The 21,418-nt window shown below is 44.9% G+C and overlaps 4 protein-coding genes across 4 annotated transcripts; 1 reads left to right on the plus strand and 3 right to left on the minus strand.

Moving 5' to 3' along the window:
- Window positions 1-984: 984 nt before the first annotated feature.
- Window positions 985-5,497, plus strand: LOC123143617 (transmembrane protein 53). The gene is made up of 4 exons (XM_044562555.1): window positions 985-1,594; window positions 2,940-3,042; window positions 3,218-3,432; window positions 4,799-5,497. Exons 1-4 carry the CDS (start codon window positions 1,035-1,037, stop codon window positions 5,055-5,057), a joined length of 1,137 nt encoding a protein of 378 aa, XP_044418490.1. The 5' UTR covers window positions 985-1,034; the 3' UTR covers window positions 5,058-5,497.
- A 196-nt stretch (window positions 5,498-5,693) lies between these two features.
- LOC123143618 (non-specific lipid-transfer protein C6) lies at window positions 5,694-6,672 on the minus strand. Its single transcript, XM_044562556.1, has 2 exons — window positions 6,050-6,672; window positions 5,694-5,947 (listed from the first exon to the last, which is right to left on the minus strand). The coding sequence occupies exon 1, from the start codon at window positions 6,581-6,583 to the stop codon at window positions 6,065-6,067; it is 519 nt and encodes a 172-aa protein (XP_044418491.1). The 5' UTR covers window positions 6,584-6,672; the 3' UTR covers window positions 5,694-5,947; window positions 6,050-6,064.
- A 5,369-nt stretch (window positions 6,673-12,041) lies between these two features.
- On the minus strand, window positions 12,042-13,128 carry LOC123143619 (non-specific lipid-transfer protein C6). The gene is made up of 2 exons (XM_044562557.1): window positions 12,486-13,128; window positions 12,042-12,394 (listed from the first exon to the last, which is right to left on the minus strand). The coding sequence occupies exon 1, from the start codon at window positions 13,032-13,034 to the stop codon at window positions 12,510-12,512; it is 525 nt and encodes a 174-aa protein (XP_044418492.1). The 5' UTR covers window positions 13,035-13,128; the 3' UTR covers window positions 12,042-12,394; window positions 12,486-12,509.
- Window positions 13,129-18,044: 4,916 nt separating this feature from the next.
- LOC123141120 (non-specific lipid-transfer protein C6) lies at window positions 18,045-18,718 on the minus strand. The gene is made up of 2 exons (XM_044560347.1): window positions 18,382-18,718; window positions 18,045-18,279 (listed from the first exon to the last, which is right to left on the minus strand). Exon 1 carries the CDS (start codon window positions 18,716-18,718, stop codon window positions 18,419-18,421), a length of 300 nt encoding a protein of 99 aa, XP_044416282.1. The 3' UTR covers window positions 18,045-18,279; window positions 18,382-18,418.
- Between the last annotated feature and the right edge of the window lie 2,700 nt (window positions 18,719-21,418).

Here is a 21,418-nt window from a genome sequence, read left to right on the forward strand (position 1 = left end):
AATAAAGTGATGATTGCGCGAAGGTTCTTGTGTGATCAAGGATTATCGTGCCAAGGTTAGAGCCGTGTTGTTCATCTTCACGTTGCTTGCTGGATTCGTTTCCTCATCTTCAGGTTGCGTGGATTGATCCCGTGATTAGAAGGTTTTCTATCTAATTGTCTTGCGGTGAAAGATCGGGCCTAAAATCCCTTTTGGATCACATTGATCCTTATCATCCCTCGCGAGCGCCTAGGAACCGACGGGGAGAAGAGGCCCTACCGCCGCTGGATCCGTCGGGCGAACTAGCGACGACGAGGGAAGGGGGTGGGGGAGGAGGGGCACGGTGGATGTGGCCGAGCCGCCGCCTGTATCGCCCTAGGGAGGAAGCGACGCAAGGGCTGTGTGATAGCATGCACAAGCCCGATATTTGACTGCATAACCTCGTAGCTTGAGGGTCCTAGTCTTCATAAAGTGTTTTCAGAGTGTGTAGATGGTGAATATATATATGCATAAACATGCCATACTCATCGCCTGGTATTTTCGAAGTGCACAAGGCTTTGGCGCGGACACCCTCATATTCTTCCCACACATATGAGGATGGATACGAGGGTTCGCAGACAGTCTGAACATATAAGGCCAATTTGAGTGATCTGATTGAGTATTTGTTTTTTCTGTCTTGTCCAGCCGAACGTGTTGAGAAGTATTTGCGGGGTTGTAGATGCTCGTAGGATTTGGCAAATGAGACTAGGCAAATCTTTTGTAGCAAGCAGGCGTAGTACCCTCCCTCAGCCGTACAATGAAGGAAGCACGGACCGGCGAATTTACTGGCTACTGTACAGCACAGCACATTACAGGCACAGCCGTAGGCCGCGTGGCCCATGTGCGCCATCACTCCCCGCCCAGCCCATCTACGGGTACCACGCGCACGCTGACATGCGGGCCCCACGCGCCAGCGGAGTCCCTGTAACTGTGAGCGCATGCGCGTGCCATTAAAATTAAAATCGTCGGCCGGCTCGTGCTCTCTCCCCCATCGCCACTGCCGCAGCGGAACAGCCATGGCGATGGCGGCCTGCTCCGTCCGCCTCCTCGCCGCCGCCGCGCACCGCCGGGGCGCGGCCGCGTTCCTCCACGCGCCGCGGCGGCCCGTCGCGTGCTCCCTCTCGTTCCCGCGCGGCCACGGCGGCATCCGCGGCCGCGCCGGCCTCTCCTCCATCTCCCTCCCCTCCTCCGCCTCCTCCGGGCAGGGCCACGCGCCCTTCAACCTCCTCCCGCCGGACTCCGAGCCCTTTATCCAGTGGGACGCCCTGCCTCCGCAGGACACCTCCGCGGGCGGCGCGGGGGCAGGCGGAAGGGAGGAGGGGCCCGCGTTGGTAGTGCTGCTGGGCTGGCTCGGCGCGCGGCAGAAGCACCTGCGGAGGTACGCGGACCTCTACCGCGACCGCGGGGTCGGGTCCGTGCGGTTCGTGGTGCCCGTCCGCGAGCTCCTGGGGCTCGACCTCGGCCGCCGCGTCGAGCGCAGGGTCGCCGACCTCTCCGCCGAGATCGCCGCCTGGTGCGACGCCGACCGCAGCCGCACGCTCCTCTTCCACACCTTCAGCAACACCGGCTGGCTCGCGTACGGGAACAACAAATCCTCCTTCCTCCTTTTCAAGTCCTTCGATTCTCTGTAGGATGTGGAGTGTTAAAATCTGAAAGAAAAAACAAGTTGATAACGCAATTTAGTTAGGCACCTGTGCACATTGACATGGGGGCGCTTGCACTTGGTGCCGCATGTTTTAGTTGTGGCATTGTGGTTTCCTACACGAGGTCGGTGGCTTAAACGTGCTTGGTTGATCCAGTAGGCATGCCATTATCGAAGAGATCTCTAGTTAGAGTAGGCGCATGCTTTGCTCGTGCAATAATGTGGGATCCGTTGCTAGTTTGGAGGAACCAACAAGTTGTTGTGCCAGCAACCCAACATACTTTGGAGAAACTCTCCATTTCCTGTTTGGTTTGTATAGCATTATAAGTATAATTAAATCTCCTAAAAAAATAACCACCGTTCATAATCTAGGAGAAATGGCAAGGTAAATAGTAATAACTAAATTCAGGTAAGATCGGATTTTGTGCTATGAAATACTCCCTACCAGCAATTTATCGCTAACACCTTTTATCTATGTACTTACAGAGAGATTAGTTTGTTCTGGTAGAAATCGGAGGCTTTAAATCTGGGTAAAACAAGTTGATAACACATTCTAGGTAGGCACCTTTGCATGGATTGCCCCTTAGATTCCACACTGACATGGGGTGCTTGTCCTTGGTGCCACATGTTTCTGCTGTGACAAGTTGGCTTGCTACATGAGCTTGGTGGATAAAACGTGCTTGATGAATCGAGTAGGTGTGTTATTATCAAAGAGAACTCTGCTTAGAGGAGGCGTACTGTTTGTACGTGCGCGGGTACAAGGGCTGTTGCTAGTTGGGGGAAACCAGAGGGTGCCAGCATACTTTGGAGAAACTCTCTTTCTGCTGCTTGTGTTTTGTTTAATTGCTTAGTTTAATGCCTTTGTTCTTTCCTTGTACTTGTACTCACAGTAGGGCTGATCCTATCCTACTGTTATTATCCAAAAGAGAATACATAATATATCCTGGGAGATCTTTGGATGAGTAAGTTGAATAAAACAGAGTGGGGATCTGATAACAGCATGGTTATAGACTATACTCAAGTTTCTATGGTTGATTTGGTAAATCTTGCCTGTTCTGTCAGTGGAGTTAAATTTTGCTCACTGAGCTTCAATGTCCAATGTCCAATAGTTCTGTCTGATAACAGCATCGTTGCATGTTGTTAAGGATACTTTTAAATATTAATCTTACTTAAAACCCAACTGAAGTTAGAGCTTTGCTCTATCCGTCTCTTTCACCTGATGCCCATGGCTTTAAATTTACCGTGGATATAACACTTTTTGTTTTTATTTTATTTTCAGGTATGGTGCGGTACTTGAGAATCTACAATCAAGAGCTGATATAGTTGAGAGGATAAAGGGATGTATTGTAGACTCGGCGCCAGTTCTAGAGATTAGACCAGAGGTTTGTATATCTTGCTTGAAATAAGCTTTCAACGGTAGTGATAAATGCTGAATCCCCTTCTTCCATTTTGCCCTGTGGGAAATTTGTGTCTGTGGAACATTTCGTTGTAAGTAATACACTATTGCACCAGGCAAACTTGTATACTTGGAGTTTCTCATGTATACCCTAAACTCAGGTCTGGGCTGCTGGTTTCTCTGCTGCCATGCTGAAGAAAAGCAGTTCTTTAACAGGACCTTCAGCTGACTCTCCTGATGGATCTACTTTGAATGGTGCCTTGAACAAAGTTACTTCTGTCTCAGAGTTAACGAAACCATCATGGGGTGAAACTTTTCTTCTTTCAACGCTTCAAAAGTTCTTTGAGATTGTCCTTCACCTACCTGATGTAAACCGGTAAGTCCATTCACCATTAATAATTATTGCTTCGGTTACATGGTATTGAAAGCTCACATTGCTGTTTGTAGTAAAGTCGGCCAAGGCATATGCAATGAAATAAAGTTACAATGGGTGTTCTTATAGCAGTGAGATTATGTACTCTAACTAATCCATGCAGTCATATCTAAACATTATAAAGAAAAGTAATAGCTTATTCAGTGTCAAGAAACTAAGGATATATGCTTTCCCAGTACCAGTTTTTGTATGTGCATCCTGAAAATTAGGCTATCTGGATGGCAGGATACATATTTGCATTATTTTGTATTGTTCATTGTTGGGATGGCTTGTTGACCCTTCTAGTCTGGAATCTACATGCAGCCTAAAATCATCATTAGGTACACATAGCCATACCATGACTCAATTCCTATAAAAAAGGGCCTACATCATTTCAATTGTTTAGTATTTGCTTCTTCATCCACCTGCCCTTGGAGAGTTGGAGGATTGGATTAAGGAGAATATTATATGGGCGCTGCTACGCGTCGACCGGCGGATATTTTTAAAAGATCCGCCGCCTCGCGATCCGTCGGATCCGACGAAATGAGCGATCGAGCGTCAGCTTTTATCATTGCAACACAGGTCGTGTTGTGGGAAATTTCTGCAACACGGGTCATGTTGCGATTTTTTTTACAAGATATTTCTTTTGCAACAGAGGTCTTGTTTCATTTTTTTTTGCAACTGAGGTCTTGTTGCAATTTATTTTTTTTGCAACAAAGGTCTCATTGCAAATTTACTTTTCTGAAACAAAGGTCTTGTTGCAGTTTTTGCTGCAACAGAGACCTTGCTGCGGAAACTTATCTAGTGGACAGGCAAGCAGCGACAACATTGACCGAAAGAAAGAAAAAAAGATCGCTCCGTCAGGACACGCGTCGTACGGACGAGCCGGCGGATGCTTGCGTGCGATCCGCCGGTTGAACACAAGCTTTTCCCATATTATATGTGTAATTTGTAGAAAAAACTTTGTGTGTTATGTGCAGTTACTTGCCTTTTGAGATTGATATGTTGCCAGTTTCCTGTTTCTTCTTAAGCTGTTCTCTGGCCAAATATCCTAAGCTCCCTACGCGTAAAAGCCTACTAGATGACTAATATCTTGTGTGCAACTTGCATCTGCGTGTTTGTTCAGTTGTTCTCCATTTTCGTCCTTACTGTATGGTTAAACTAGTGCATGGATATAGTTCATTTTCGTAGACGCATCTTTAATTCATCTCATACCCTTTTACCATGCATTTCAAAATGACCGGTTTTCATCTCCAAATATATTGACCACAGAAACACCAGATGCGTCTTCATGTTCTGATATTTATCTGCCCCTTCTGATCATGTTCAGGAGAATGCACAAGGTCCTCTCGGTTCTTTCAGATAAGCAGCCGCCCTGCCCCCAGTTCTACCTGTACAGCTCCGCCGACAGAGTGATCCCTGCCGAATGTGTAGAGAGCTTCATCAACATGCAGAGATCACTGGGGCTGAGCGTCTCAGCACACAATTTTGTCTCGTCGCCGCATGTGGACCACTACAGGAGCTTCCCTCACCTGTACTCTGCCAAGATCGACGAGTTCCTGAAGGTCTGTTCCCCAGTTAGAGTATGATGATGAATCGACGATTAATCTTGCTGAAGATCTGTTCCCCACTTATAGATGAGTTGATGATTAGTCTTTTGACCAACATGGTGGTTGAAGATTCTAGTGAAAATTTGATCGGTTTTGTATCTTTTAGCGTACGTAGCGTGCGTACGGTGTAGGATGCTTCTACATGGGTGTTTGAAGAGGGGTAATATCGCCGCATCGTCAAGCATCCATGTGGGCTCCATCTACTCAAACTCAAGCAACTCTTTGTAGGTACGTGATGATCGAACTGTCTATTCCTTTTGGGGGAATTGTATTGTCCATTCTTGGGATAATCTTATATGTTAAGCACAGGGGCCTAGTTAAGCATCTTATCTACTCCGCGAGGCAAGAAAAAGCTGTTTTCTTTTGCCAATGATTATGTAATAACAAGATGATGCTAGTCTTTTCTTGATGAAGTCGCATATAATTTTTGCCGAGTTGAAAGACATAGATAATTGCATTGTCCCATAAGGTAAAAACCAAGCTCCTAGAAGTTAGAACATTTGTCAAAGTTTGCCATAAAATTTTTGAACATCTTTTAAATGTTTTTCGAGTTACTGTTCATCCTAGCTCATTGGAGCTCAGGTGTAGAAAGAGACTTTCGCCATGGCAGCACAATTGAAGATATTATATACTTTTTTTTCTTATTCATTTATCATTATGCGTGGAGACAAGTACATACTTTTGTGACCACAGTACTGGCATTATGCCCAGGATCGATCTGGTAGCTAGTATCATATCCATGGCATGTGTCGTTAATTCGAAACTCCAATTAGTATGGAGAGTATCTGTAATAAGCTGCATTCTTATGCATGCATCGTCCTTGGTCGACTTGGAAGAGGCGCTGCCATCTTTTACTCACGCATCTCCTCCTGCACGAAAAATACAAAGGAAAAACAGTGAATAAGTTAGGAGCCTAGCTCTGTGTTGCACGGAATCGAAGCTCCTAGTGATGATGCGGCCGGTTTGATCACCTGGATAGGCAGAGATCAGGCCGATGGCGCCGGGCACACGTACAGCGGCGGCACGGCGCCGGCGTTGGCGCAGCTGGCAACCTTGGGCGGCGTGAGGCCGCAGACGTCGCGGATGAGGGCGAGCGCGCGGTTGACGGGGATGCCGACGCCGATGGCCCGCTCCAGGGTGTGGTTGAAGATGTGGCACAGGCACGCCGGCTGGTCTCGGACGATGGTGCCCAGGCCCTTGCAGCACCCCGCCGGCGCCTTGGACGTGCCCGCGTCCCTGAAGAAGGCCAGGCACGGGCTCAGCTCCAGCAGCGACCCCATGCACGTCGCCGACACGTCCACCGCCGCCGGCCTCGGGATGGTGGGCTCCGACGCGATGATGTCCTTCGCCGCCGGCCTCGAGATGATGGGTCCCGACGGCCTCGAGAAGATGTGCTTGGGCTCCGACGCGATGCTCTTCTTCGCCGCGTCGGCCGCCGTGGCGACGGCGAGGGCCAGCAGCAGGAGGAGGACGGAGGCGGCGCAGGGCTTGCTGGACGACGCCATTGCACTTGACTTCGCCGGAAGGGCTTAAGCTAAGCACGTACGTGTATGATTAGTGAGTTTGGCTTGCGAGTCTTGGATGGGCTCAGAGATGCTCACTGATGCATCTATTTATAGTCAAGGTCTCAACCATCTGTGAGTTTGTTCCGTGGTTAGTTCCATGGACGGGTGTTGCGAGCAACACGAAGATGGCATGAATTGCCGAGACGAGACACGACGCATTTCTAACTCTGGCCGTCTTAATCTTACCTACAACTGTACAACATATTCTAAAAGATTAATTTCGAGCTCTAATGTGGTGCAGCGATGAACAAAATGCGTACCGGCAAAATAAACTTCTAGAGAGAAAAATGCACGCGGTGTGCATGCATGCTGTTTCAAGGGATTGTTTTGGGGGTGCATGAGACAAGTGATGATCGATGGTGGTGGTGTCGCACGGACACATGGAGGTTCAGGCAGATAGGCACCGACCTGAAGGCTGGGCGGTTCTTCAATTGTCTAAAAATTCAAATGTTAAAAGAAATCGATATATCATTTTAATCTGCATTTCAACTATGTTGGCTTTGAAGAGACCAAAATGGAGAAGTTATTCGACTCCTTTTTGAGATCTCTAAAGTGGAGGTTTCCCTATGTTGTTATGCAATTGGGTTTAAGTGCCATTTATACTATTTTAACTGTAAATAAATTGATTAAGAGCCATTTTTTGCTACAGATGGACAGTTTTTCCTTTACCGAAATTACACTAGTTTGATGGTATAGACAATGCATTTAAGGAATTTCACATAACATACGTTGATACATTTCAACCCATCATAACATATAGTACTAATTATATATCGGTTTTGCTATATTTCAGGTGCCTAGAATTTTTTGTTGCGTTAGTCGATTTGTGGGTCGTCCGATCCTATGCTAAGATTCGTGCTGGATGTGTTGCTCTTTTGCGTCTATTCTTTTTCTTTTTGCTGATATGTTTTATCTTATCGGGTCCGGTTCAACGAAACCCATTTATCCTTCACCTGCTCACCCTGCGTTTTCTTATCCCCGCATCTCCCCTCCTCCGCTCTCTTGTCTCTTCAGTTTCTCTGCTCTTCAGTCGCTCCACTCTCTTGCTAGTCTCCTCTCCATCACATCTGCTTGCTAGGGTGCATCTTTTCTCCTGCATTTTGTTCATTTATCGCCCCTTTTTGTCATTTCTCCTTCATCCCTCCCATATTTTTTTGTATGTTGTGTTCTGTCGTTTTGATTATTCTAGGGTTTTGAGATGTGGTGTTTTTTTTTGCTATCTTATTTGAAGATTCGAGATAGTTCTTGGAGGTGTGGATTGGCAGCTTGTGTGGATGTTCTGTGAAGGGTTTGCTGGTGAGCTTTTCAGAAACCCTAGTTGTTTCTTGTTTTTGTGACTTTATTTTTGGTATCTAGATATAATTTTTAGTTATTGTTTAATGCATAATTTGCTTGTGTATCTGTGAGATGTTGTTCTCCTTTTAATGATTGAACACTTTATGTTTTAAATGTCGTGTTTTAGTGTACTATTTTGAAATCTTTTTTTAATTGTGTATTGATAGCCTGGTTTCATCATTGTCTTGCAGGTAGCTATGTCTTGCGGTGTTTGCCGGAATTTTGATTGCCCTGGTGTTGAGTTGGGTGTGCAACTTAGTTTCTTCACTGTGGCTTTGCCCCATTGTTATGACCATTGTCTGGTTTGATTAGTGTTTTCTTTCTCCTTCATTTAAATATTTGTTTCTACTTATTTTATGATTGATTATTTATTTTTATAGTTAATAGTCCTTGCTCTGTCTTTTCTATTAGTTGTGCAAGTATTGTCTAAATTGTGTGATGTATCAGGTTATATGTGCGTTGTTAGGTTCTAGATGTTATCATCCTGTTTGGGATAGCCCCGCTCCAAAATCAGTTTGACTTCACCAAATCCACTTTGGAGCAGTTCCATAGAGGAGCTGCGGCTCTACCAAAGATAATGTTTGGCTTCCATCTAGCTCCAGCTTCAAGAATGGGAAATTTGGTGGAAAGGATCTATTTGATTGGATGAGAGGGGAGAAACGAATGGGTATCCACTTACTGGTGGCAGTGGTGGGTACTTCCCCCCCAACTCCAGCTTCTTGAGTTTTTTGGAGCACCCCCCGAAGAGATTCACCAAAAACAGCGAGTTGTACCCCAGATTCTTGTTTTTTTTATGGAGAGGCATATCGTGGAGCTACCCTGTTTGGCTTGTGTTTTCTAAAGCGGAGCTGAATTACAAGGAGCGGAGTAGTCCCAAACAGGCCCTTAGATTTAATTTTATTGCTAATTTTGTAAAAGCTTCTTTCTCCCCCTCTTTCTGGTCAGCTATTACTTAGTTTAGCATGTTTTGCTCTTGTGATTTAACTTTTTTTTTGCTCTTGTTATTTGGTGTTTGCTTATCTATTATTTTACCAATGGCTTGCTCTTCTCTTATTATATAGTTTATATAATCTTTGCTTATGTTCTATTTTGATTTTTTTGCAGTATGCAGTAGGCAACAATTCTTGATTCTATTGTTGCCTGGAAGCTTGCTGCTTTTGAAGATGAGGGAATTTTTTTTACAATCCTTGTTTGTAACGAATGAGAATCTCAGTTATGAAGTCAAGTTTACTGATGTGGATCACATGTCTAAGTCTCATGGTCCTGGGTAGAAGTTGATTGATGACTATGATCTTCGTTATCGCGTTTTCATTACTGTTAGTTTGCTTGGTGGTGATCTTCGTATTGATGGTCTGAGGTTGAAAGATTCTCGTGGTGGTCAAATTTTTTGCCGAAGCCTAGTGTTCGTATGTGTTCTATGCCTATCCCCTTCTGCTTATGTTTTCACTCTATTTGTGTGTGCTTTTCTGTGAAGTTTATCAAGTACTATGCTATTGATTTATTCAGGTGCATAGTTATTTTTAGTAGTTAATGTTGTTTCTTATCATGATGTTGAGCAAGTATATTTTGTGTAGTATGCAATTTTTTGTTATTTTAGAATATCATGAGTTGTTTGCTATTTTTTGTAAGGTTGACAGATTCTCATGGTGGTCAATTTTAGTATATCAAGTATATTCTGAGCAAGTATATCATGAGTTATTAGATTTCCTGAAGGCTTGTCCTCAGTTAGAGTATGATGATGACTCGTCGATTAATCTTGTTGAAGATTTGTTCCCCACTTAGAGATGAGTAGATGATTAGCCTTTCGACCAACACGGTAGTTAATGATTCTAGTGAAAATTTGATCGGTTTTGTATTTCGGAGCGTACGTGGCGCGCCTACGGTGTAGGATGCTTCTGCATGTGTATATTTTGTGTAGTATGCAATTTTTTGTTATTTTAGAATATCATGAGTTGTTTGCTATTTTTTGTAAGGTTGACAGATTCTCATGGTGGTCAATTTTAGTATATCAAGTATATTCTGAGCAAGTATATCATGAGTTATTAGATTTCCTGAAGGCTTGTCCTCAGTTAGAGTATGATGATGACTCGTCGATTAATCTTGTTGAAGATTTGTTCCCCACTTAGAGATGAGTAGATGATTAGCCTTTCGACCAACACGGTAGTTGATGATTCTAGTGAAAATTTGATCGGTTTTGTATTTCGGAGCGTACGTGGCGCGCCTACGGTGTAGGATGCTTCTGCATGTGTGTTTGAAGAGGGGTAACATCGCCGCATCATCAAGCATGCATGTGAGCTTCATCTACACAAACTCAAGTAACTCTTTGTGGGTATGTGATGATCGAACTGTCTATTCCTTTTGGGGCAATTGTATTGTCCATTCTTGGGATAATCTTATATGTTAGCATCGGTGCCTAGTTAAGCATCTTAATTATCTACTCCACGAGTCAGTTTTCTTTTGCCAATGATATGTAATAACAACATGATGCTAGTCCCCCCCCCCCCCCCCCCCCAGAAAAAACAGAGGATGGTAGTCTTTTCTTGACGAAGCTACATATAATTTTTGCTGAGTTGAAAGACATAGATAACTGCATTGTCCCATAAGGTAAAACCATGGCAGCACCAGTAAATACATATACTTTTTTGTTTCTTATCTATACCTAATATTAAAGGACGGATTGTTTCTCCACTATTTTTGGTCTATCGAATTGTTTTCCTACGTTTTATGTTTCTCGTACGTCCGTCCCCGTTTTATGTTAAAAATAAATAAATAAAATGCTTTCGCTGCAACCCGAACCCCAGCCCTCTTATGTTCAGCCACTACGCAACAACCAGTCCACCTACCCACAATGTTTTATCAGGACAGAGGAATATAAGGATGGATTGTTTCTCCATTATTTTTGGTCCATCGAATTGTTTTCGTACCTTTTATGTTTCTGGTACGTCCGTCCCCGTTTTATGTTAAAAATAAATAAATAAAATGCTTTCGCTACGACTCAAACCCCAGCCCTCTTATGTTCAGCCACTACGCAACAACCAGTCCACCTACCCACAATGTTTTATCAGGACAGATATTACGTTATATGCTACCCTCCCGCGCCCTATTGGGCCGGCCCATTAGCAGGGAGGGACTCCCTTTTTTTTTCTTCTTTAAATAATTTGGGATTTCAGAAAAGTTCTAAATAAAATTTGAATTTTGAAAAATGTCTCATAAGTAGCAAAATGTTTATGAATTTTAACAAAAGTTATGCAAATTCAAAACATGTTCATGAATTTTTAAAACAATGTTCACAAAAATAAAAAATGATCGTGAATTTCAGAAAAACTTCATCGATTCAAAAAATGTTCGCTGATTCAAAATATTCATGCATTAAAAAATAATGTTTGTCAAACAAAAAATGTTCATTAATTTCAAAAAATGTTCACCGATTCCAAAAATGCGTACCTATTTAAAAAAATGTTCACAAGTTATAAAAGATGTTCATCCATTCAAAAAATAATCATCGTGCTCTGTACGAAATTTTTCCAATTACTCACAGCAATATTCATCGAGATGCCGTCAACCTCCTATATTTTGTTGATGGTTTAATTGTTGTTGTTGGCTGCACGCAACATGATCCGTACCCTCCATGGTCATGAACCAGATGTTGCAAACTCCGTCATCTCCTCGATGAGGTCCTCGAAATTTTGCCCCGATGTAAAATTCCTGTCACTTTGTTGCCCTAATCCCATTTTTATGTATACTAATTATTATATTAATATTAAAGGAAGGAAGGATTCTTCCGTCCAATTATAGTTTCGGCCATCATCTATATACGAATGTACCACACACCTTTTATGTTTCTCCGACACGTGGGCTGAGCTAGGCTGCTCCACTCTTTTTTCTTTCTTCGATTCAATTGTGGAGCAGCGAAAAATAATACGTTTCTATTTCTCCCCTAAGTCGGCCAAGATGGGCTTATTCCGAAACAATTTTTTCGCTCTTCTCATTTCATTGTGGCATGGAGGTGAGAATGAAACTATGAAGCGGCAAACCGAACTATGATCATTTTGCAAAGACTGTATGATTGAAAGCATAATTCTTTTTTCATCTTGGGAATAATTGTCGTGGATCATAAATTAAATAATGGTTTATATTTTAGTCTATGCTAGGGAAGTTAAATTTTATTCCGTTGCAATGAACGGGCATTTTTGCTAGTATTTTTATCAATATGCGTGGAGACAGCACATACTTCTGCAACCACAGTGTGGCATACTGGCATTATGCCCAGGATCGATCTGGTAGCTAGTATCATATCCATTAATATTCCATGTGTTGTTAATTCGAAACTCCAATTAGTATGGAGCGTCTATGATAAGCTGCACTCGTATGCATCCTTCGCCTTACTTTTGCCATCTTTTACTCACGCATCTCCTCCTGCACATTGAAAACAGTGAATTAGTTAGAAGGCTAACTCTACGTTGCACGTAATCGAAGCTCCTAGTGATCATACGGCCGGTTTGATCACCTGGATTGACAGATATCAGGACATTCAGGCCGAGGGCGCCGGGCACACGTACAACGGCGGCACGGCCCCGCCGTTGGCGCAGCTGGCCATGAGGTTCTTGGGCGGCGTGAGGCCGCAGACGTCGCGGATGAGGGCGAGCGCGCGGTTGACGGGGATGCCGACGCCGATGGCCCGCTCCAGGGTGTGGTTGAAAATGTGGCACAGGCACGCTGGCTGGTCTCGGACGATGCTGCCCAGGCCCTTGCAGCACCCCGCCGGCGCCTTGGACGTGCCCGCGTCCCTGAAGAAGGCCAGGCACGGGCTCAGCTCCAGCAGCGACCCCATGCACGTCGCCGACACGTCCACCGCCGCCGGCCTCGGGATGGTGGGCTCCGACGCGATGATGTCCTTCGCCGCCGGCCTCGGGAAGATGGCTCCCGACGGCCTCGAGAAGATGGACTTGGGCTCCGACGCGACGCTCTTCTTCGCTACGTCGGCCGCCGTGGCGACGGCGAGGGCCAGCAGCAGGAGGAGGACGGAGGCGGCGCAGGGCTTGCTGGACGACGCCATTGCACTTGACTTCGCCGGAAGGGCTTAAGCTAAGCACGTACGTGTATGATTAGTGAGTTTGGCTTGCGAGTCTTGGATGTGGGCTTAGAGATGCTCACTGGTCCATCTATTTATAGTCAAGGTCTCAAGGAGGGTCAGGGTGCAAACCATCTGTGAGTTTGTTTCATGGTTAGTTCCATGCACGATTCTTGCGAGCAACACGAAGATGGCATGAATCGCCGAGACGAGACACGACGCATTTCTAACTCTGCCCGTCTTACCTACAACATAGTCTAAAAGATTAATTTCGAGCTCTAATGCTGTGCGGCGATGAACAAAATGCGTACCGGCAAAATAAACTTCTAGAGAGAAAAATGCACGCGGTGTGCATGCATGCTGTTTCAAGGGATTGTTTTGGGGGTGCATGAGACAAGTGATGATTGATGGTGGTGGTGTTGCACACGAAAACACCAGTTTACCAGGTTCAGGCTGTTGGTATCGAACTGTCAACGAGAAACAAGGTTCCAGGCAGAGAGATAGGCACACACCTGAAGGCCGGGCGCTTCTTCAATTGTCTAAAAATTCAAACGTTAAAAGAAATCGATATATCATTTTAATCTCCATGCCAACTATGTTGGCTTTGAAGAGACTAAAATGGAGAAGTTATTCGACTCCTTTTTGAGATCTCTAAAGTGGAGGTTTCCCTATGTTGTTATGCATATTGGGTTTTAAGTGCCAATGATACTATTTTAACCGTAAATAACTTCATTAAGAGCTGTTTTTTTTCGCCGCAGATAGCAAATTTTTACCGAAATAACACTAGTTTGATGGTATAGACAGTGTATTTAAGGAATTTCATATAACATATGATAACACATTTCAACCCATCATAACATATAGTACTAATTTATATCGGTTTTGCTATATTTCAGGTGCCTGCAACTTTCTCCTGCATTTTGTTCATTTATTACCCCTTTTTGTTATTTCTCCTTCATCCCTCCCATATTTTTTTGTATGTTCTGTTATGTGGTCTCGATTATTCTAGGGTTTTGAGATGTGGCACTTTTTTTGCTGGTTATCTTCTTTGAAGATTCGAGATAGTTCTTGGAGGTGTGGATTCGGTGCTTGTGTGGATTTTGTTCCGTGAAGGGTTTGCTGGTGAGCTTTTCAGAAACCCTAGCTTCCCCCGCCCCTCCCTACTCCCTCGTCCTCAACTATTTCCACTAGTATCAGTTGGCTCCTTCCTCCATTGTATGTTGATTCTCTGTATTGTACATGAATATCTGATTTATATTATTGTTTGTGATGTATTAGTTATTGGTTATTTCTGTTTGTCTAGTTACCCTAGCTGATTTTAGTTATTTTATTAGTATTAGTATTGATAGTTGCTGCTCTTAATTCTTTTTCATTCTTGTTGTGTATTTATTTTCTGATTAGTCTTCTGTGTGGTATCCAGTTGTTTCTTGTTTTGTGATTTTATTTTTGGTATCTAGATATAATTTGTTGTTCTCCTTTTAATGATTGAACTCTTTGTGTTTTCAATGTAGTATTTTAGTGTAATATTTAAAATATATTTTTAATTGTGTATTGATAGTCTGGTTTCATCATTATCCCACAGGTAGCTATGTCTTGCGGTGTTTGCCAGAACTTTGACTATTGGGAAACATAGTAGAAAACAAAAAAAAATCGCCCTACGATCACCCAGGAACAATATGAAGATGCATATAAGGTTTGGATCAACGATCGTTACCGACTCCGGAGTGCAGCGGAAGTAGACTAGTCGGTGTAGATCGTACTTGGAGTCCCTCGTACCATAGATGAACGATCCCGCGAACTGCCCACGAACGATCCCTCGAAGAGAAGACCGAAAGCATGGCCTCTCTATTTGGTTACAAGGGTACGGTCTTCACGATCCGGCAGCGCTTCGCCATCCAAAACTAATCGTCGCTGAAGAATCAGAGGGAGGATATTAGAACCACACCGTGCTTCTAATTATGAGGATTAGAGGATCTAGGTCAAACTCTAAATTATCAACTAGGATCAACTAGAACTACAACTAGAGGAACTAGAGGAGGCTCTAAACCTTGTATATACAAAAGGGCCAATACCTCAAGTATATATAGGTTAGAGGGGGAGAGAGGGGTTGTTACCAAGTAGGGAAAGTCCCTCATTGGGGCGCCGACCAAGGGAGGGGAGGAGGAACCCCCCCCCCCCTCACACTCCAATTCGGCCTCCCCTATAGGAAAGAGGGGCGCCACTTCCACTTGGGCCTTTGTGACCCAAGTTGCCTTCCACCTCTTGGCCTCTTAAGACCCGCTGATATTAAATTTAATATAAAAGCATCCTAAAAATTACTAGAGCCTTTTATTATCAATTTAGCATCATCAGAAACATTTTCCATCTATATATTATTTATCGGGAATACCCGGTATTGCCCGATAAACTCCGAAACCCTTCCGCTGACCCTGAAATGCTTTCGGTCCCTCTCGAAACTATTTTGAGTATTAATGAAACAATTCCACAAATAAATCCTTGATATTCTCGTCCTACTAACACTCAGCAGATCGTGATTACCTTAAGCTTGTGACCCTGTAGGTTTGATAAAGCATTGACATGAACAAAACCTCTTCTTTAATGGCCGATAGCGGAACCGTGGACGTCCATATCGATCCCTATGATTACACGAATGCCATTCGAGTGAACCTTCGCTTATCATGTGATGTTCCCTTTGCTTCGTGATACTTTACAAAACCCGGGATGCGTCCGTCTCCTCCTGAGTCATACACATGCTCACTATACCGTTGCCCTCGTTATTGATTTTTTTTTCTTGTTGAAGTGTTCTGGCATCCCCGTGATGTAGTCTCTTGTATCTGGCCAGATGATGATGGATGCTGTCATACCGAGAGGGCCCTAAGACTATCTCTCCATTGTCAGAGAAAATCCCATTCTTGAGCTATCTACTCCCTTGTCAAACTTTCCGATGAACCTGTAAGTTGTCGTTATGATCACCGTGTTACAGATGATATTTGAGCAAACCCAAAGTTCACCGTACGGTAGGAAGTGACTACGACACTCTCATGGTCCGAGGAACTAAAACACATATTAACACTCTGTGTTATAACAATTGATTTCAGATGATATTATCTCAAAGTATTACAAACAAGTTTGTGTCAACTCAATATGATCGTTCTTCTAACATCATACTCTCAATGTTGTTTTAGGACTATCATTACATTTAACAATATCCTAAGATCTGGAAAACATGATCATCAACAACACTTGAGCCAGTCTTAGAGGCAAGACTAGGAACCTATTCTTTACCATTTATTATTCCACACATGCATATGAGTTTTCAACTGAATCACATATTTCAGGATCATAGCAGTTATAGCATGAAATATAAACTCTTAATTATGAAAATGGAAATATAATGATAATATTGTTGCCTCTAGGGCATTTTTCCAACATTAACTGCCCCGGTGTTGTGTTGGGGGTGCAGCATAGTTTCTTGACCGTGGCTTTGCCCCATGTTATAACCATTGTCCGGTTTGATTAGTGTTTTCTTCTCCTTCATTTAAATGTTTATTTCTAGTTCTTCTATGATTGATTATTTATTTTTATAGTTAATAGTTCTTGTTCTATGTTTTGCATTGGTTGTGCAAGTATTGTCTAAGTTGTGTGTATGTATTAGGTTATATGCTTGTTGGTAGGTTCTAGCTGTTATCACCCTAGATTTAATTTTATCGCTTAGTTTATCATGTTTTGCTCTTGTGATTTAACTTTTTTTTTTGCTCTTGCTGTTTGGTGTTTGCTCATCTATTATTTTAACAATGACTTGCTCTTTTGTTATTGTATAGTGTATATATTTTTGCTTATTTTCTATTTGGATTTTTTTTGCAGTATGTCCCATGCTACTGTAGGCAACAATTCTTGATTCTATTTGCTGGCCGGAAGCTTACTGCTTTTGAAGATAAGGGAAAAGATTGCAATCCTCTGTTTGTAATGAATGAGACTCTCAGTTATGAAGCGAAGTTTACTGATGTGGATCGCAGTTGTAAGTCTCATGGTCCTAGGTGGAAGAAGCTGATTAATGACTATGATCTTCGTTATTGCGATTTCATTACTTAGTTTGCTTGGTGGTGATCTTCATATTGATGTTAGTCTGAGGTTGAAAGATTCTCGTGGTGATCAAGTTCCTTCGCCCAAGCCTGGTGTTCGTATGTGTTCTATACCTATCCCCTTTTGCTTATGTTTTCACTCTATTTATGTGTCCTTTTCTGTGAAGTTTATCAAGTATCATGCTATTGATTTATTCAAATGCATGGTTACTTTTAGTAGTTAAGGTTGTTGTTTATCATGATGTTGAGCAAGTATATTATGTGCAATATGCAATTTTTTGTTATTTTAGAATATTCATGAGTTGTTTGCATTTTTTTGTAAGGTTGAAAGATTCTCATGGTGGTCAATTTTAGTATATCAAGTATATTCTGAGCAAGTATACCATGAGTTATTAGATTTCCTGAAGGTTTGACCCCAGTTAGAGTATGATGATGAATTGGCGATTAATCGTGCTGAAGATATGTTCCCCACTTGGAGATGAGTTGATGGTCTTTTGACCAACACGGTGGTTGAAGATTCTAGTGAAAATTTGATCGGTTGTGTATTTTTGAGCTTACATAGCGCACGTACGGTGTAGGATGCTTCTACATGGGTGCTTGAAGAGGGGTAATATAGCCGCATCGGCAAGCATCCATGTGAGAGCTTCATCTACTCAAACTCAAGCAACTCTTTGTAGGTACGTGATGGTCGTACTGTCTATTCCTTTTGGGGGAATTGTATTGTTCATTCTTGGAATAATCTTATATGTTAGCACATGTGCCTAGTTAAGCATGTGATCGAAGTGGCTTTTCCCCCGCAAAATAGAAAAAGATGATGCTAGTCTTTTCTTGACGAAGCCGCATATATTTTTTGCTGAGTTGAAAGACATAGATAACTGCACTATCCCATAAGGTAAAACCATGACAGCACAAGTAAATATATAATACTTTTTTGTTTCTTATATATTGATCATTATGCGTTGAGACAGTACATACTTCTGTAACCACAGTGTGCCCAGGATCGACCTGGTAGCTAGTATCATATCCATTACATGTGTTGCTAATTCGAAACTCCAATTAGTATGGAGTATCTATGATAAGCTGCATTCGTATGCATCCTTCGTCTTACTTGGAAGAGGGGCTGCCATCTTTTATTCACGCATCTCCTCCTGCAAGAAAATATAAAGAAGAAAACAGTGAATTAGTTAGAAGCCTAGCTCTACGTTGCACGTAATCGAATCTCCTAGTGATCATACGGCCGGTTTGATCACCTGGATTGACAGATATCAGGCGATTCAGGCCGAGGATTCAGGCCGAGGGCGCCGGGCACACATACAGCGGCGGCACGCCGCCGTTGTCGCCACAGCTGCTCATGAGGTCTTGCGGCAGCGTGAGGCCGCAGACGTCGCCCATGAGGGCGAGCGCGCGGTCGACGGGGATGTCGACGCCGATGGCACGCTCCAGGGTGCGGTTGAAGATGTGGCACAGGCACGCGGGCTGGTCTCGGACGATGCTGCCCAGGCCCTTGCAGCACCCCGCCGGCGCCTTCAACGTGCCCGCATCCCTGAAGAAGGCCAGGCACGGGCTCAGCTCCAGCAGCGACCCCATGCACGTCGCCGACACGTCCACCTCCGCCGACGTCGGGACGGGGGCTCCGTCACGATAACCTTCGCCACCGGCCTCGGGTTGGCTTCCGACGCGATGCCCCGCTTCGCCGGTGCCGCCGTCGGGACGGGGGGCTCTGTCACGATGACCTTCCCCACCGGCCTCGGGTTGGCCTCCGACGCGATGCCCCGCTTCGCCGGTGCCGACGTCGGAACGGGGGGCTCCGTCACGATGACCTTCGCCACCGGCCTCGGGTTGGCCTCCGACGCGATGCCCCACTTCGCCGGTGCCGACGTCGGGACGGGGGCCTCCGTCACGATGACCTTCCCCACCGGCCTCGGGTTGGCCTCCGACGCAATGCTCCGCTTCGCCTCGCCGGCCGGCGCCGACGTCGGGACCGGGGGCTCCGTCACGATGACCTTCGCCACCGGCCTCGGGTTGGCCTCCGACGCGATGCTCCGCTTCGCCGCGCCGGCCGTTGTGGTGACGGCGAGGCCTAGGAGCAGAAGGAGGACGGCGGCGGCGCAGGCCTTGCTGGAGGACGCCATTGCGCTTGGCTTCGATCGGAAGGGTTTAGTACGTAGCACGTAGGAGTAGTGAGCTTTGGCTTGTGAGTCTTGGGTGGGTTTAGAGATGCTCACTGATCATGCATTTATAGTCAAGGCGGGTCCCGGTGCAACCACCTGTGAGTCTGTTACATGGTTAGTTCGATGCACGGGTCTTGCACGCGACACGAAGATGGCATGAACCGGCTGAGATCAAAGCATTCCTAACTATTACTTCATCTTATAATGTAAGATGTTTTTTTTACACTACTAGTGTACATTATGGAACGAAGGGAGTACAACATAGTCTAAATTGATTTATCTGTACACCTACCGAGAGCAAGAATGACTCGATTTTGTGCGGACAAAATATACAAAATGGAGGAGAGCAACATGCGTCTAAGCGCGCATGACTGTAATTTTATCCTTCGATGCGCATCGGCCCATCATACGAAGTACTAGTAGTAGTTTGTTCTTTGTTGCTCCTCGTTAAAGATTAGTTTTGAGGTCTAGTGTTGTCACTTGTCAGCGATGAACAAATTAATGTGTAAATTCTAGAGAGAAGTGCACGCTGTATGCATGCATCCTGTTTCAAGGGATTGGTTTAGGGGTGCACATGAGACAGTGGTGATCGAGAGTCAATTATACCGGTGGTGCTAGAACTTGACGTAAACGGTCACTTTAGTGCTAGAACTTGCGGCATACATTAAAGTAGTGTAAAAACTTGGCTTGAACATACAAATACGGTGCAAATCTCGTTTATATACGTCGGCGAAGCTGGCGAGGCATGACAGCGTGGCATAGGGCCCGCTCTCAGTGACCGTATTGTCTTTTGCAATAAAAATCTTAAATTTTTATTTTTCGTTTTTTTCTCACGTAAGGGCCCCTGATCAGGTGTACACACAGTATCTACGTGTGTGGCATTGGGTTGTCCACCTATCAGTCAAACATCACAAATTTTATTAGTATTAGAAAGAAAAATAGGAATCAGGCAAGGATTCGACCCGTTGAGGTATAGTCAGCCGAGAGCACGGCTAGCCAACACACCAGATAGCAGTTGTTGTCATATAAGGATACTCAGCCGTGGGATTCTAATTCAAAAAATAAACAAAAAGATACAGCCGTGGGATTTGTTAGAAGGGAGAGAGAGAGATTGTTGCGGAATATGATGGATGTATTATTGAGCCTCGAGGGCGAGTATATATTGAGTACAAGACTTCGAGGGCAAGACGCCTCTTCTGGAGATAAGGTAGGAGACGGATTACAAATCCTAGACTACCAAATACAAGTATCCCAAATATATCTCTAACATCTGTTAGAAGGGAGAGAGAGAGATTGTTGCGGAATATGATGGATGTATTATTGAGCCTCGAGGGCGAGTATATATTGAGTACAAGACTTGGAGGGCAAGACGCCTCTCCTGGAGATAAGGTAGGAGACGGATTACAAATCCTAGACTACCAAATACAAGTATCCCAAATATATCTCTAACATCCCCCCGCAGTCGTAGCGGTAGCGTTGCGAACAACAGGAGCGTCGCGGACGGTCAGACTAGAGAGAATAGCAGCCGACGGACTGACATCCCCCCGCAGTCCTAGCGGGAGCGTCGTGGACGGTGTCGCGTCGCGGACGCGTTGACTGTAGAGGAAGCCGACGAGTTGCTCAAGCGCGGATGAGAGCCCTTTGTGCCGTTGTCGAGGAACCGAGAGCGTGGGTGGTGTAGCCGTGGTCGAGGTAGCCGTGCGAAGAACGCCGTGGTCGATGTCGAGTCGGGGTAGCCGGTGTTGAGGGAGTCGCCGTGGAGCCGCGGGCGCAAGGGGGCGCCGAGTTAGCATGGGCGCAGTGGTGTCGAAGAAGTGATGCGCCAGAAAGGAGAATGGTGTTGACGACGCGTCGCGCCGGGTTTGCCAACCCCGGGGACACATCGTAGACGAAGGCACGCGTCGGTGTTGCCAGCACCGGGCATGCGTAGACGGTCGAAGACGAAGTTGACGAAGCGCCGCACCAGGCTTGCCAGGCCCGGGGACACATCGTGGACGAAGGCACGCGGCGGTGTTGCCAGCACCGGGCATGCGTAGACTGGGACCTGGACGAGCTGTATGCCATGTCGAAGAGGTCGGAGAGGCCAGCAGAGAAGGACTCGACGACGGTTGCGGCG

The sequence above is a fragment of the Triticum aestivum genome, chromosome 6D, assembly GCF_018294505.1.
Source record: "Triticum aestivum cultivar Chinese Spring chromosome 6D, IWGSC CS RefSeq v2.1, whole genome shotgun sequence".
In the NCBI taxonomy this organism is placed as follows: domain Eukaryota; kingdom Viridiplantae; phylum Streptophyta; class Magnoliopsida; order Poales; family Poaceae; genus Triticum; species Triticum aestivum.